The following is a 15,888-nucleotide window of genomic DNA, read 5'->3' as shown; positions in this document are numbered from 1 at the left end:
AGTGGTGAAGGGGCCGGTGTTGTCACTGCTGTGGCACAGGTTGGATCCCTGGCCCGGAAATTTCCTCATGCCGTGGGCACAGCCCCCGGCCCCCCCCCCCCCAAAAAAAAATACGACTGGGGACATCTCAGGTGTGGGCGGAGGTGGCAGCTCATCCTGGGCACGGCCCACACTGCCCAGTCTGTCCTGACCGGGACCCGGAAGGCATTGCTGACATTACTGGGTTACCTCTGCTTTCAAACCACTGGGCTGGGGCCTCAAGTGGGGGAGGGAGGACACACTGTAAAAATGAACTTGAACATCGGACATGGCGGTGCTTGGGATAGCCTTTACATTTCTACTCGGATCCCCTCCCACGTCGCTTCTAGGAACACGGATTGGACCAGAGCAGTCCAGTGGTGTAGCCAAGAGGGCTCACCTCTTAGCATGTCATACATTTCAGGGCTGAAATTCAAGCTGGCCTGAAAGTCTTGGCGTCCTTTGGTTTCTCCAGTCTCTCCCTGTGCTGAGCCTGGCCCGTGTTTATAAAGTGCCCCCGCCCCCAGGAGGCTTGACAGCTGAAGGGGGCCAAGTTGTAAAGCGGCGCCGTGCCTGCCAGAGGGGTTAAGGGCAGCCAGAGTGAGAGTCCCAGCTCGCCCTCTTCACTGGGCCTGGGGTTGCCTGGGCTGCGCCGCCCGTAAGCCCAAGCCAAGGGTTTGCTGCCATGAGAGCAGAGCCCTGCAGGGTTGGGGCGATCCCACCATTCCTTGGCACTAGTAGACAGGGATCTGTCCCACCTTGGGATGCCCTTGGAGAAAGGGTGAATGGATTCCTTCTGCCATTGAGAGCACGGGCTGGCCAAGGCCAGGCTGAAGTTCATCCCCAGACTGACTGCCATCAAATGCTGGGAATGCCCCCAAGAAAGGCTGATCAGGGGATCAGCCAACTGGGCGGACGTGAGAGTGATATTTGAAGTGGACTGGGGACCAGCACGTGAGGGCTGTGTGCTCATGCTTCCACCCAGGAAAACGGGCTGGTGTTACTGAAAAACACAAACTCAGAGCCCCGGGTGAAGGGCAGGCTTGTCTTAGGGAAACACCTTAACCGTGAACCTCACAGCGATCATTCTGGAATTGTTCGTGTGCTGGGAAAAAACGTGACCAGCAAAGCAGTCCGAGCTATTTTCTTAGACTAGAACAAAGTGAGGCGTGAGGATGCTTTGGAGGAAAAGCCCCCAGGGAGTAGAAGCAGCCCCAGGCAGAGCTGGGGCATGAGCAGTTTAGCACCTGATGAAGGGGGCGGGCCCCATCTTCGGAATGTCCTTAGATGCTTGCGTGGGAAGGAAGGCTTGGAGGAGTGCCAGGTGGGGTGACTGGCATTCCCGTGGGTGTGCCTTCTTCCTAGACAGGAAATAGGAGCGCCCCCCCGCCGCGCCCCGTTACAGGGCTCTGCTCCCCCCCCCCCCCCACAGGTGCGGAAAGCAGACAGGGGGACTTGTAGCCATCAGGTTGAGCTCTTCGCCCTTGCCCCTTGTGTGCACACCAGGGAAGAAGCCTTGCCTTTGGCTTTGCCAGGCTCCTCCCCTTAGTCTCCCAGCTCCCCTGCCTACCCTCTTTCTTCCCCCTCCCTGCCCTGCTGACCCAAGCGGACAGTGGCACTCTCCTCTGTGTAGGTGGCATTTGGGGGCTCGTTGGGCTCTTTTTACATCAGCCCTTCTTTATTTCAAAATAATGCCCTCAGCAACTGTTTTCATAGAGATTTTGAGCTCAGCCCTGGCTTGGTGGGATCTGGCCCAGGACGGGGACCACAGTACCATCAAAGTTGACCGGCTGGGAGGGGGTGGCCAGGGAGTTCTCGCGTGACGTGCTTCCAGGGGGGGGCGAGCTTGCTGCCTCACCCTGATTCTCCCCCGCCCCGGCTGTGAACGGGGACGAGGGGAGAAGTTGGGAGTGTGCCCGCCCGACGCCTTGCTCGCCGCTCCCTTCGCTGCCTGCCTTTGGCCGTCCTTCCTGCGGGACGTGGGCTCTCTGAGGGTTTTGTGCTTCCAACGTGGGAGGCCCCCGGCCGCTAAGGAGGGTCTATTGGTAGCAGATCACCTTGGGCCTTGGGGATCACCTGCCTGCTCCTGGTGACCCTTGTGCCTTCCTTTCCCGCTCTCTCTGCCCCCACAGGCGAGTATAGTGCTGGTAGCAAACACGACCCCTTCGAAGCCCCCGAGGACAAAGATCTTCCCGTGGAGAAGTACTTCGTGGACAGGCAGCCCGCGAGCGAGCCCCCCGCCGACCAGGCGGCCCCAGACACGCCGCACAGCCCCACCCTCCGGATGGACAGAAAGCGCAAGGTCTCAGGTGACAGCAGCCACCCTGAGACCCCTGTGGAAGAGCTCCCAGAAGACCCTCTGCTGAAAGCCAAGCGGAGACGGGTCTCCAAAGGTGAGCTCGGCTCGGCTTCGGGGCCCCACAGGGCACTCGGGAAGTCCTGGGTCCGAGCAGCGGAGGGTTCCAGTCCCACCCTGGAGCCCTGGGGGAAGCTGCTCCCATCTCCACGCCCCCGCAGCCAGGTGCAGGAGCTCCAGCCCAACGATGGCCAAAGACTCATAGACCCCCTCCCGAGACTTGGTGACCAGCTCCAGCAGAGACAGTGACCACCCCCTCCCCTCCCCCACCCCCATTAGTGATGTGTAAGAGAGTTTGTTCCCCCCCCAGGGGGCTTTTTGATTAATTTGTAGTTATTTTTCCATTAGATGACTGGCCTGAGAGGGAAATGACAAACAGTTCCTCTAACCACTTAGAAGACCCACATTATAGTGAGCTGACCAACCTGAAGGTGTGCATTGAATTAACAGGGCTCCATCCCAAAAAACAACGCCACTTGCTGCACCTTAGAGAACGGTGGGAGCAGCAGGTGTCGGCAGCAGAGAGCAAACCTGGCCGGCAAGGCAGGAAGGAAGTGACCCAGGCAGTTCAGCCTGAGGTCACCGCCCAGGGCAATAACATCTCTGAAGAGAAGCCTGGCAGGAAAAGGGCAGAGGCCAAAGGCAACAGAAGCTGGTTGGAGGAGTCCCTGAAATCCAGTGACAATGAGCAAGGTAACACGGGGGGCCTCTCCTGGGGGGTAGGGGGCTCACGCGCCCTCTGGGGGAAAGGGCCCTGGAAGTTGCCTGAGTAGCTTGGGCTGTGGCAAGTGGAGGGGGGAGTTGTCTCGTGAGGTCCTTTTCAGCCTCCGCACTTCCTTCTGGAATGCACAGTGCGGACGGAGGAGCTCAACTTCCTGGGCTTGCTCCGCACCCAGCCTATGACTGGGCAGGAAGGGGAAGTCTTGGGTGACTTGCCAGCACCCTCATTCCAGCCTCAGGCTGTCCCCGGGGCCCCAGGTCCCCTCATGGGTGGGAGCGGGAGAGCAGGAACGGCTGGCTTCTGCCCCCCCCCTCCCCTTTCTCTCTTGTCCCGGCCCTTTGAAGCAACTTGCCATTTGGCATTTCATGGGTTAACCTATTTGCCGTTTGAATGTAGGATAATTAAAATATTAATGCCTTGAAAACATAATTGGTATATCTTTAAAAACTGAAGCCGCTCCAGTGATCAGTGCTAACAATGGGCTTTTCTTTCCACACCGGCTACAACCGTGTAACGCCTGCTTCTTCTCCCCCCGCCTCCCCCCGCCCCCCTCGATTTAGGCTTGCCTGTGTTCTCCGGTTCTCCGCCCATGAAGAGCCTTTCATCCACCAATGCAAGCGGCAAAAAGCAGACTCAGCCAAGCTGCACGCCAGCCTCGAGGCTGCCTGCCAAACAGCAGAAAATTAAAGAAAGCCAGAAGACAGATGTGCTGTGCACGGACGAAGAAGAGGATTGCCAGGCTACCTCCCAGCTGCAGAAATACACCGACAACAGCGAGAAACCATCCGGGAAGCGACTGTGCAAAACCAAGCATTTGATCCCTCAGGAGCCCAGGCGGGGCTTGCCGCTGACAGGGGACTACTACGTGGAGAATACTGATGGCAAGGTACCTCTTGCCCCTGGCACCCGCCCCCGCCCCCGCCCCCCCAGCCTGTGCCAGCATATCCCGCCTGCCTGCTTCTCCGCTTCTAGGGACAAAGCTTTCCTTTTGCTGAACTCCTCCCCTAAATGTCACTGCCCCGTCCTGGGACCTGTCTCCTGGGTGGTGGGGAAGTTTCCAAGTAGAAAAAAATGCCACCCCTCCCCCCCCCCCAAAAGAGCAGGGGGAGCGGCGGGTGGCCGAAGGACAGCCTGGAACGTGTACGCCTCCTGCCTTCATGATAGGTGACCGTCCGGAGATTCCGAAAGCGGCCGGAGCCCAATTCCGACTATGATCTGTCACCAGCCAAGCAGGACCAGAAGCCCGTGGACCGTTTGCAGCAATTGCTCCCAGCTTCCCAGTCCTCACAGCTGCCGCGCTCCAGCTCGCCTCCAGAGACCACCCAGTCGCGCCCGATGCCACCCGAAGCGCGGAGACTCATTGTCAATAAGAACGCGGGCGAGACCCTCCTGCAGCGGGCCGCCCGGCTGGGCTACGAGGTAAGCGTCCTCGTGGCTGCCCTGGATTCCGGATCCCCCCTCTTTGATGCGGGGGTATCCAAGCCTGGCCCCTCCACATGGGGGGCTGGGCCGGGTGCTCCAGCAAGACGTTTCATCCCGTTCGCACTGCCAGCTCTTTCGTGGCTTGTTCAGTCTCGGTGTGCAGATAACGGGCCTCTGATGTTGGGTGGCGTTCAGGCAGGTAGGCCGCTTCCGCAGCCTCCAGTCTGCCTCTCCTGTCTCTGATGTAAAATCTGGCCTAACCCAGGACTTGGCGACTGGGGGAATTTTTTAATGAGCCCATTTGGATTCCGACTAGCAAGGGGGAGAGAAGCTGCTAGCTCCACTGGGGGTTGCCTGCGCTGTTTGCCACCAAGTGTGGCCCCTGTGGGGCAGCGGCCTGGCGGGAAGTTGTGCAGGGTGGGGGTGGGGCAGACCTGAGCGGTCTCTTTCTGAGTGGGTAGGGGACCCTGGGCTGATGGCGGGGGCGGGGGACAGCTTTGGACAGAACTCGCGGTCCCCACCGCCCTATCCCGACCCAACACGGCCGATGACGAGGATAGCCGGTGTTGCTAGAGCAATGCAGATAGAAAGATGGCCCCTATCTTTCTAAGCCCGCCGCATCCACAGGAACTCCTTCGCCCTTGTAACCTCTTCATGTAACCAGCACTAGCCCACTGTCAGAGGAGGAAAGTGGGCCTGAGCCGCAGGGGGGTCCACTGAGATTGGTGCGGGTAGCGATCGCGGCAGTCTGGCTCCAAAGCCTCCCCCTCCCCCACCGCGCTCCCCACCAAGACCAGCTCGCATTGGAATTGCCCTTTTTACAGTTCAAAACCTCTGCGAGATAGATGACTCCCTCTGCCCTGTGCAGCTCCCCCACCGCACTTGTCAGTTGAAATTGTGATGTAATAGCCCACAGGGCAAAGGCATTTTTTTATGCTGGCATCAGCCCTCTGGGAGTTGAATGGTGACAGTAAAATGTGGCTCAGCAGGCTGAGTGTGGAGGTGTGGACGAGCACCCGGGTGGCAGGACTCATGCTGGCCTGAAGCCCTGGCTCCCACACCCCCAGCCAGCTCCGTGCCCCGGGCCCCCCCCCCCCCCACCCCGGACCGTTGTGCCCTGAGCCTGCCCCCCCAAGGCATGACCGTGGGAGGGAAGTTGGAAGGACCAGGGCTTTGCTTCGTTTGGGGAGTGTTTTCGGTTGTTGGTCGAACGAGCCGTTGTTTGCGTCTACACATCTCAGATCTCTTCGATAAGCTAGAGGGAACTTTCTGGTAGTCAGGGCAGTTACTTGCAGATGAAATGCAAGGGGCACCCAGCGGGTTTCCCAAGAGCTGAGAGCAGCAGCACCTGGAAGGACGGGGTAGATGTTGCACGTGGCGCTAAGTGCGCCCCCCCCCGCCCCCCACGCCAGGCCTTTGCTCATTACTAGTTGTGGTTGAGAAAATAGACCCCTGCTTCCAGCAAACGCTGGAGATGAGAGGAGCGCGGCAGGCGGGGGGGGGGGGGGGGGCGGCCTGCTGGCACCTGCTGTGGAGAGCAGGGCTCCCAGCCCCACCTTTGGACTTGGCATCATTTCCAGCAGTCTCCCTTTGGGACCAGAGCCCTCAAGAAGACCCTCGCTGGTCCTCCAAGGACGTTTCCATTCCGGTTTGGTGGATCTGAGGCCAGGACCAAGGGCCACTTGATCCATACTTTTCAAGGCCACCTGGGAATGTTTTTAGGCAGACTATTTTTTTCCCCCTTCAAATGTAAATTTCAGTCTGTAAATTGCACTGATCACGGGTTTTGAGGCTGAGCATTTTGACTACTAGATGAACGCTTTCCACTTGGAACCCAACTTGCTGGGATTTCCTCAAGGCAGAGTTTTAAATGTTGGGATGAAGGCCCAGTTGGGAGATGTGGCAGTTTAAACCTTTTAAAATTGAAGGACAGTTTGCTTTACCCAATAGAGGTGTGGCTTGAACGCACCGTTTGGGAGGGTTTTCCTGAAGTTTGGTCTTCACCGCTGTTATTTTCTGCTCAGCTCTAAAGTCGCCATGTGCAGCGGAAAGGCTGGCTGAGCTTTAGGTCGTGTTCATCTGGTTTTGGAGGAGGAGAAACGCTCTGGCTTCAGATCACTTGCGTGGCCAGAGACCCCAGTGCTTTCCCTCCGGGTTAGAAAGGCTTCTGCTTCTCGCGCTAAAATGCCCGTGTGCAACCACATGCTTGTGCGTGTAGTGGGATGGTTAAATTTTCTATGAATTGAATAAATCATGTTTTTTTTTAAAGTTAATGAGGCATTTAATTAATTAACAATGTCGGGTTTATGGCCTTTATGGTTATATTTTGTGGTTAATGGCACTCGTCTTATAGCCGCTTGACAGAGAGTTGTCCAGCAACAACAGTTTGATTTTGTTTGGGAACCGGGCGGGCTACCCTGCCATCACTCCCCTCTCCAGCAGAGAAAAGAAACCAAGAAATGTGTTACATGGACAGACCTGCCCGGTCCCGTAACCTTTCTTTTTTTGTTTTGTTTTTTTGCTATTTCTTTGGGCCGCTCCCGCGGCATATGGAGGTTCCCCGGCTAGGGGTCTAATCGGAGCTGTAGCCACCGGCCTATGCCAGAGCCACAGCAACGCGGGATCCGAGCCACGTCTGCGACCCACACCACAGCTCACGGCAACGCCGGATCGTTAACCCACTGAGCAAGGGCAGGGACCGAACCCGCAACCTCATGGTTCCTAGTCGCATTCGTTAACCACTGCGCCACGACGGAACTCCCGGTCCCGTAACCTTTCTAACTGCTGGTGACAGTGGTTGCCATCCGTGTGGAGGCCATCCCCCCCCTCCCAGCTAGGAGGGTGCAGTTAAGCCCACGTGACCCAGCAGAGAAGGCCTGAGGGGTGCTCGTCACAGTTGGATGCCATCCCTCTAGCTGGGGCCGTTTTGGCCCTTTCGAATCTGCCCGGCTGACCAGGGACCAACGACCTGAGTTCAAGGTCTAGTACTTCGTGTTAATTGAACTTGGGGGTCTAACCTCTCTGGGCCTCCCCACATGTCGCATGAGAACAGTACTGCCTTGCCCTCCTGATACTTCCTGGGTTCCTGTGGGAGGACAGAAGACATCCTCACTGTGTAAATAGCGGTCACAGCACGGGTTGAGGTAGGACAGCTAGGCTGCCATCTTCCAGGACGAGTTGACGGCCTTTCATTTCTCCCTGCCCTCGAATCAGCCCTCGTGGCGATGAAGGGGAAGGCCAGAATTGTCAGAGCAAATAAACCCTGGCTCGGTAGGACAGCAGGCGGGCCGCTGGGGCCTCGGTCGATTGATCTGTGCATAGCAGTTGGTGGCGTTCAGACCTGATCCCAGAGCCACGTGACGGGGCCTCACCCTGGCTGGGGCACACAACTCATTAGCTGGCAGCGTCCACTCGAGTCCGGCTCGTGAGGGCCTGCTGAAAGAGCAGCAGCTTCATGCGGTATCCTGGATACCAGGGCACAGGGCAGGTGGCCTGGGAGCCCAAAGGCTTGTGGGCTTTCTGGTAGGTTAGGATCTGCAGGAAGAAAGGCATTGGGGACGTGCCTCCTCTCTTCCTCCTCTTGCTTTGGAGGGGCGCTGCCGCGGGGGCCTGAAGGAACAGGGCACTGATGGCCAGGTTTACCAGCATGCCGCATTAGTTGATAGGGTGAACAAATAGAACGTTCTAGTCGGCCCCCAATGAATGGTCACCTTTGATGGGCATTTCCCCCACAGTGCATAAAAGGTTTCCCAGTAGCCATCTCATGTCTAGGGGGTGGTTAGAATGACCCTTAAGACTTGTCACAAGGTGGAGATCCTGTTGTGGCCCAGCGGAAATGAATCCAACTAGGCACATGATTTATTCAATTCATAGAAAAGTGGGTTAAGGATCCGGCATTGCTGTGGGCTGTGGTGTAGGTCCCAGACATGGCTCGGATCCCACGTTGCTGTGGCTCTGGCGAAGGCCGGCGGCTACAGCTCAGATTAGACCCCTAGCCTGGGAACCTCCATGTGCCGCGGGTACGGCCCTAAAAAGCAAAAAAAAAAAAAAATTGTCACAAGGAAGCCTATGTGACCCCCACCACCACCACCACCAAGTGGACGGTGTGTTGGGCCACCCCCAGGCTCTGCAGAGCCTGACAGCTCTCCGCTGGGCATGCCTTGGAGAGAAACAGCATAACATGTCTTCTGATGGCAAATGGCTCTCTATGTTTGAAAACTTTCTTAATCAAGGTAATAAAACATTGAATAAATTACGGCTCTGCTTACTGGGAACCGTTCATATTAATATTTTAACACGCCAAAGAAGTAAGATGAATAACAGTGGTTCTGATGCAGACTGTTGACACAGAATACCTTCTGGGGGAGGGGGAAGGGCGACTGTTTTATTTGGTTCTTGAAACGTGTAGGTCACGGTAGGTGGTGTAGCAGATCCCTGGCATTCGCTTGAGCAAATATGAAAATATTCGATTGATTCTACTACCCTCAGTGGGGTGGAGGGAGGCAAAATAGAGGATGGGGTTATTTGAGGCATCTGTGTCCTTCCTTGAGGATGCATATGAATAGAGCGAGCTTCTGGAGTTCCCACTGTGGCTCAGCGGTAACGAACCTGACTAGGATCCTTGAGGATGCAGAGTTCGATCCTTGGCGTAGCTCAGTGGGTTCAGGATCTGGCGTGACCATGAGCTGTGGTGTTGGTCGCAGACACGGGCTCCGATCTGGCATTGCTGTGGCTGTGGTGTAGGCTGGCAGCTGTAGCTCCATTTAGACCCCTAGCCTGGGAACCTCCGCATGCCGTGGGTGTGGCCCTAAAAAACAAAAAAAGAAAGGAAGGAAGGAAAGATGGAAAGAAAGAAAGGGCTTCTCTTGAACTCTACCTACCATGCAAACAGTAGCATTTTGAGGCCCAGGATCTGGTTTGGGCTCTTACTGGGGGGATGGGGGGTGAGGAATGTTGGCTGGCGATTTGCTATCTCTTTAAGCATCGGTCTTCCGCACTTTTATCTAAACTTGTGCCGTCATTCACTGCCGTCTGCTGAGCAGACTCATCCAGTGAGTGCTCTGTACTGGGCGATGTGTCATCTAAGATGTTAGCGGCTGCAGTTCCTCTGTACCGGCCACACCAGCCCCTGGGCTGAGGGCGTTTGTCACTATCTGAATGCATGCTCTCCGCCGCCCCATGGAAGCTTCAAGAAGTTCAAGGGTAACTTGCCGAGGGCCAGGCCGGTGGGGCAGCGGAGCCCCAGACGACGCTCTCTCCATCACCGAGCCCTTCACACACACCCTTGCCCCTCACCACGACACCCGCCTCCTGCCTGCGCCACACATACTTGGGCTCTTGGATCCAAGGATATATGCCTTTGAAAGTGGGCATTGCCGAGCTATGCAGAAGTCGCCTTTTCAAGGGCCACTGTGTGCTGGTCTGATGGTGTCACCTCCCCTCTCCCCACAGGAGGTGGTCTTATACTGCCTGGAGAACAAGATTTGTGATGTGAACCATCGCGACAACGCGGGTTACTGTGCCCTGCACGAGGCCTGTGCTAGGGGATGGCTCAACATAGTCCGACACCTCCTTGAATATGGCGCTGATGTCAACTGCAGTGCCCAGGACGGAACCAGGTCAGTGGTGGGTCTTGCCCTCGGCCTGGCCCTGCTGGGCACAGGGGGTGGTTCTCAGAGTGCATGGGAAGCCCCAGAAGGAAAGATGGGGAGTGAACGCCAGGTCAGCCCCTTGATGGCAGCGTCCTCTAGACTGGAATTGAACAGATCTTTCTGGCAAATTTAGGTAGACCTTTAAAACTCCATAATACTCTCCTGGACAGGAGTCCCCGAAAGGGTTGAACTTGTAGGAATAATCAGGGGTGTTGCCTTTTAAGACCCTGGACTCTTCGCCAGCATCTGTTAGATCACAGAGTGTTTATACAAGTTGAAAGTCCCAGGAGTACAGACAGGGCCAATGGCCACTGGCTCCGTAGGAGCCACCGTGTCCGCCCACATCCCCAGGCCTGGCCTTCACTCTGCCCTTGACCTCGGTTTATTGGCCAGAGGCCCAGGTCTGAGTCAGCCCCAGTGTCTTCCTGGTTGTGTGCTGAGGATGCTACAGGGCGGCGGGGCACGAGGGCTTTCCTGACAGTCATAAAACTAACAAAACTGAAGGATATTTGGTGGTTCATGGTTTCCCAGTGGCATTCTCTCCAGATGGGACTGCAGGCAGTGTTCCCGACCCTGGCGGACACAGACAAGCGAACTCTGTACCCTCCTGAGAACTCGCCCCGGCGACCGCTTCTGCCCCAGAGGGTTGATCATTGATCAAGTTTCAGGAGAGGTTCCACTTGGCCCTTAGTTTCTTTTAGGAACCTCACTTTTTTTTTTTTTTAACATGCTATGACTGTTACTTTTATGTGATGCTAGGATTCTCCCCTCCCCCCCCCGCCCACCCCGATTAAGTTGCCTTCTTACAGCCTGTCACTATTTAAAGTTCATTGGAAATGGTTTCATCCTGGCTTGAGTTCCTCCTTAGGTCCTGGATTAAGGTAGATTTGCAGGGAGTTCCTGTTGTGGCTCAGTGGGTTAAGGACCTGGCGTCGCTGTGAGCTGTGGCGTAGGCTGGCAGCTGCAGCTCCGATTCGACCCCCGGCCTAGGAAATTCCCTATGCCGCAGGTGTGGCCCTAAAAAAGAAAAAAAAAAAGTTGCATTTGAGAACTAGGCCTGAGATATTCCCTTCAGCTGCCCTGAAAAGCATTAACTAAAGAAAGTGTTGAAATCACAATAGAGTGACTAGGAGTTCCCGTTGCCGCAACGAATCCGACTAGGAGCATGAGATTGCTGTCGGATCCCTGGCCTCCCTCAGTGGGGTTCAGGATCCGGCGCTGCCATGAGCTGTGGGGTAGGTCACAGACGCGGCTCAGATCCGATGCGGCTGTGTCTGTAGGCCGACAGCTGTAGCTCTGATTGGACTCGTAGCCTGGGAACCTCCATATCCCGTGAGTGCGGCCCTGGAACGTGCCCAAAAAACCCCAATAGAGTGATTAACCCCTTGACCATGGGCCAGTCAGAGTGCCTGGCAGTGACCGACAGGCACCTACCCTCCCTGGTGAACTATGGCACCTGCGAGGCTTGGCGTGTGCGCACCCGAGTTTGCCGCTCCGTCTGGCGAGGCAGGCATCGTGTACACAGGTTTGACCCCTGTGCCTCTCCTAGGCCCCTCCACGACGCCGTTGAGAACGATCACTTGGAAATTGTCCGCTTGCTCCTCTCCTATGGTGCTGACCCCACTTTGGCTACGTACTCAGGTAGAACCATCATGAAAATGACCCACAGCGAACTTATGGAAAAGTTCTTAACAGGTACGACGGAGTCGAGGAAACGGTCTTATTCGGGCACCTAGGTGGTGGCGTCACACACCTGCAGCCCCAGAATTGGCCCCCGGCCCCAGTCTCCCGGGTGTCACACCTCCTGCGAAAAGCAGCGAAGTTAGTCTCTCAAGGAAGGAGGTGGGGATACTTTAGTTTTGCAGGAGAGGCTGGAAAATTCTGGGCTTGCCAGGCTCGCTTTTGACTCGCAGGCCAGGGCGGTGGGGGGCGGGGGGGGGGGCTGTCCCTTGGGAGGGCGGGTGAGCGCGTCTGTAGGTTTTAGCCCCATCCTTGGAGACGCGTGCAGAGGGCCTTGTCGGGCAGGTGACCTGCCAGCCCCAGCGTGAGATGTGCCTGATGTTCCCGACCTCCGCCAGCATTGGATTCTCACCAGCAGGTGTTATCTCGTTTCTCGCCCTCGCTCCAGATTATTTAAATGACCTGCAGGGTCGCGACGACGATGACCCCACTGGCTCCTGGGAGTTCTACGGCAGCTCTGTGTGTGGTGAGCAGCGGCGTTGTTTCAGTCCAGCGGGACGTGCCTGCGTGACAGACCGTTCCTCTTGGTGGGGCCGAGGGCTGGCAGTGAGGGCGCCGGAAGCGGGGCCCGTGGGGAAGGGGTTTTTCAGGGGTCCTTTTGGGGGGGAACAGCTGGAAGCTGGCTCCGGCTCACCCTTGCCCTCTCTCTCGTTTGGCCTCTGTCAGAACCAGATGATGAAAGTGGATACGATGTTTTAGCAAACCCCCCGGGCCCCGAGGACCAGGACGAAGACGATGAGACCTACAGCGACATGTTCGAGTTTGAGTTCGCAGACAGCCCCCTCTTACCGTGTTACAACGTCCAGGTGTCCGTCGCCCAGGGGTGAGCGGGGTCGCGGTGTGGTTGAGAAGCAGCCAAGCTGCTCTTGCTCTTGGGGTGACAGGGGGTCAGAAAGTCCCTTCGGCAGGTGAGGGGGCGGGGGAGTGAATTCCTCACCAGGTGTCCACCAATCTCCCACCTTTCTAGAAAAGGTGGGGGTGCCTGGCACCGTATGACTGCCCTCGTCAGAACAGGCCCCCAGAGCCCAAAGGACGAAGTCAGTGGCTGGAATTACACACTTGGTCACTAAACTGTCAGAGAAGGGTCCCTCCTCAGCGGCCGCCCCAAAGGGCCGCGTAGCGGTCCTTCCCAGGGCCCGTGAGGTCCACTGGCCGGCACTGATGCACCCTCTGTAAGATTGGGGACAGCATTTTATGGCCCCTGGGATCTTGCGTGTCGTCAGATTTGGTTCGATCCAGTCTCGGCCCCGTGGTCGGGCCCCTGTGCCCCTGCGACCAGTCCTTCAGAGTAAACAGGACAGGAGACCCTGCTGGGCTGTGTGTTGACCCGGGCGTTCAACGAGGCTCCGAGGCTGTGAACGTGTCCCCTTCACAGTGACATTCTGTCAGTCATAGAAGTCGTAAAGCGCGACAGGGCCGAGGGGAACAGGGCCTTGCTTCTCGAAAGCATTCCTCCCAGAGGCTTGATGGGGGGCTGCAGGTGTGGGAAGGGAAAGGAAAGTTCTGAGGGAGGGCCGGCAGTGCCGACCCCTCCCGCCGCGTGGGTCCTGGGCAGGGTGGCATTGGGCAAGCCTTTCCCGGGCACGATTCCATCAGCCCCGGCGGTGCTGGGGCGCCTCGTTCAGAACTGTGGCTCCCGCTTTTGTCTAAATCGGCTGATCCTCGGAGTTCCCGTGGTGGTTCAGCGGAAATGAACCTGACTAGCATCCATGAGGACGTGGGTTCAATCCGGGGTCGCTCGGTGGGTTAAGGATCCGGTGTGGCTGTGGCGTAGGCAGGTGCGGCTCTGGTTGCACCCTTAGCCTGGGGACTTCCACAGGCCACGGGTGCGGCCCTCAAAGGACAAAACAAACAAACAGTACATTGGTGAACCCTCACTAGGGGGACTCTCAGTGCGCCCAGAGGAGTCCAGAGTCGCCGCCGCTAGAAATGGAACTAGATCCATCAAAGCGGAAGTAACTGGCCCTTGTTGGCACCAGGAGACGGGTAGTTGGGCGTTGAGGAAGCACTTTTAACTTGGCCAGACACTCGAACCGCTGTCCCTTCTCTCGTGCAGGCCTCGGAACTGGCTGTTGCTTTCAGACGTGCTAAAGAGACTGAAAATGTCCTCCCGCATATTCCGCTGCAACTTCCCAAACATGGAGATTGTCACCATCGCGGAGGCCGAGTTCTACCGGCAAGTGTCAGCAAGCCTCTTATTCTCTTGCTCCAAAGACCTGGAAGCCTTTAACCCTGAAAGCAAGGAGCTCTTAGACCTGGTGGAGTTCACAAACGAGCTTCAGACTCTGCTGGGCTCAACCCTGGAGTGGATCCAGCCCAACGACATGAACCCACAGGACTGCTGGTGAGCTGGCCGGGCCCGCCGTGTACAGTGTGTCATAGTGTTAATCCCTGTGCATATGTGTCATAATACAACTATTTCTGTAAAGAAAGGACACTATTACATATGAAAATATCTCTTCTTTATATAAGAGAAATGACTCCAGTCGGAAGGACTTAGAAACATGTTTTTTTCTTTTTAAACTTTTAAGTCAGTTTTTATGAAGTTGTTATAATGTTTCTTTACTTTTCAATGCACACATGCTTTGGGATATGTTTGTTTTTACTCGGAACATTTGTTTCTTTTCTTTTTTAAGGAAAAAAAAAATGAGGAAAAGGAGCTCCACACTTTGACTTAATTTCGTACAAAGCTCTGATGACAGAGGCCGCGACTGTTTATAGAGTGTGGTCAGAACCGTGTGGTTGGTTTGGGGGAGTGAATTCGGTGAAGGCACTTGGCAATGTCGTAACTTTATGTTTTGTTTACAGAGTACCTGCTCGGGCCAGGTAGATGCTACTGGATATAATCCAGCAGTATGTAATATAAATTCAAACCATATCCACACACAACAACTAATTGTATGAAACTTTTATATCCTAATTTAAAAGCTGTGAAATTAGTTTTCACGCATCAAACCGGATTGTTTATATGTTTAAACATTTTATGCTCTTATTTAAAGAAGACTTTGAGCTATTTTTTTCTGTACCCTGTAAAATATTGAAAACTAACATAATATGTTGAGGTTGCTTGAAATTGTACATAAAACTAAAATTTTCTGAATTGTGTGTTTATGTTTGAAATCTGTGTTTTAACTTTGTAAGTAAATTCTCTGCCTTTGTATTTATATTTTACAAAAATTTTCTTAAAAGGCAATAAACCTGTTGAGGAAAGGAGGAAATTGAAGTACCTCGTGTCCTATGTATTCCTAAAACATTACTATGGTCACGAATGGTTTTTTTTGTTTTTGTTTTTTTGTTTTGTTTTTTTATGTAAGTGGTGTTGATGGTCAGTCCCCTATAGATAACTTTTAGGGCAATTTATGGTCACTGTTAATCTAAGCAGACGGGAGGATTTCAGGGCGGTTAGAATCTGATTTGAAGTCCTATCCTGCAATACACCCAGGATAGTGATGAGCTGCCCTTGGCCTGGGACATTCCAGAAGTCGGGGAACTCAACTCCCTGGGGGTGAAGAGCAGGTGCCACAGGTGTAGAAGCCCCCCCCCCCACCGTGGGGACAGAGGGCACACAGGTAGAGACCATATTCCACTGGGTGTAGAGGAGATAAGATCTGAGAGAAGTGACATCATACTGGCTGCAGTGGCCTCCTAGGTACAGATTCACTCATACTGCTCACTAAGGGTGCAGAGCAGAAATGTTCTTCTGAAGGTGTCTCTAAAGGTCAAGGGCACGCCCTCGGTCCTGTCCTCCCTCCTGGCTGCAATGTGGTTGTGGCAGCTATAGCCACATCAGCCACCCTAGATGGTGAAACATGGAGGACAAGCATTCGATGCATCTGGAGGAGCCAAGGAAAGAGATGAAAGCTTCACATCTCTGAATGCTCTTAGAATATATCGATCTGACTTTAGAATTTACGGAATCATAAACCAAAAGCAATGTCAAATCATTGTGCATCTTAAAAAAAACAAACAAACGAGGGCCC

The 15,888-nt window shown here is 55.2% G+C and overlaps 1 protein-coding gene across 9 annotated transcripts in view; it reads left to right on the top strand.

Annotated features, from left to right (window-relative positions):
- BCOR (BCL6 corepressor) overlaps window positions 1-15,131 on the top strand; it is a 123,215-nt gene extending 108,084 nt beyond the window's left edge. For 6 of the 9 annotated variants that reach the window (XM_047765843.1, XM_047765839.1, XM_047765840.1 and 3 more), the window contains 9 exons: window positions 2,151-2,411; window positions 2,723-3,067; window positions 3,656-3,981; window positions 4,260-4,514; window positions 9,969-10,135; window positions 11,718-11,863; window positions 12,297-12,374; window positions 12,575-12,731; window positions 13,965-15,131. In XM_047765843.1, the coding sequence (XP_047621799.1) occupies window positions 2,151-2,411; window positions 2,723-3,067; window positions 3,656-3,981; window positions 4,260-4,514; window positions 9,969-10,135; window positions 11,718-11,863; window positions 12,297-12,374; window positions 12,575-12,731; window positions 13,965-14,256 (2,027 nt within the window). In that variant the 3' untranslated portion in view covers window positions 14,257-15,131. The remainder of the gene's footprint in view (window positions 1-2,150; window positions 2,412-2,722; window positions 3,068-3,655; window positions 3,982-4,259; window positions 4,515-9,968; window positions 10,136-11,717; window positions 11,864-12,296; window positions 12,375-12,574; window positions 12,732-13,964) is intronic. The other 3 variants (XM_047765848.1, XM_047765847.1, XM_047765846.1) reach the window with 1 other exon arrangement.
- Window positions 15,132-15,888: the final 757 nt, after the last annotated feature.

This window comes from Phacochoerus africanus, chromosome X (genome assembly GCF_016906955.1).
Source record: "Phacochoerus africanus isolate WHEZ1 chromosome X, ROS_Pafr_v1, whole genome shotgun sequence".
Lineage (NCBI taxonomy): Eukaryota > Metazoa > Chordata > Mammalia > Artiodactyla > Suidae > Phacochoerus > Phacochoerus africanus.
This window is presented reverse-complemented; position numbering and strand designations above follow the sequence as displayed.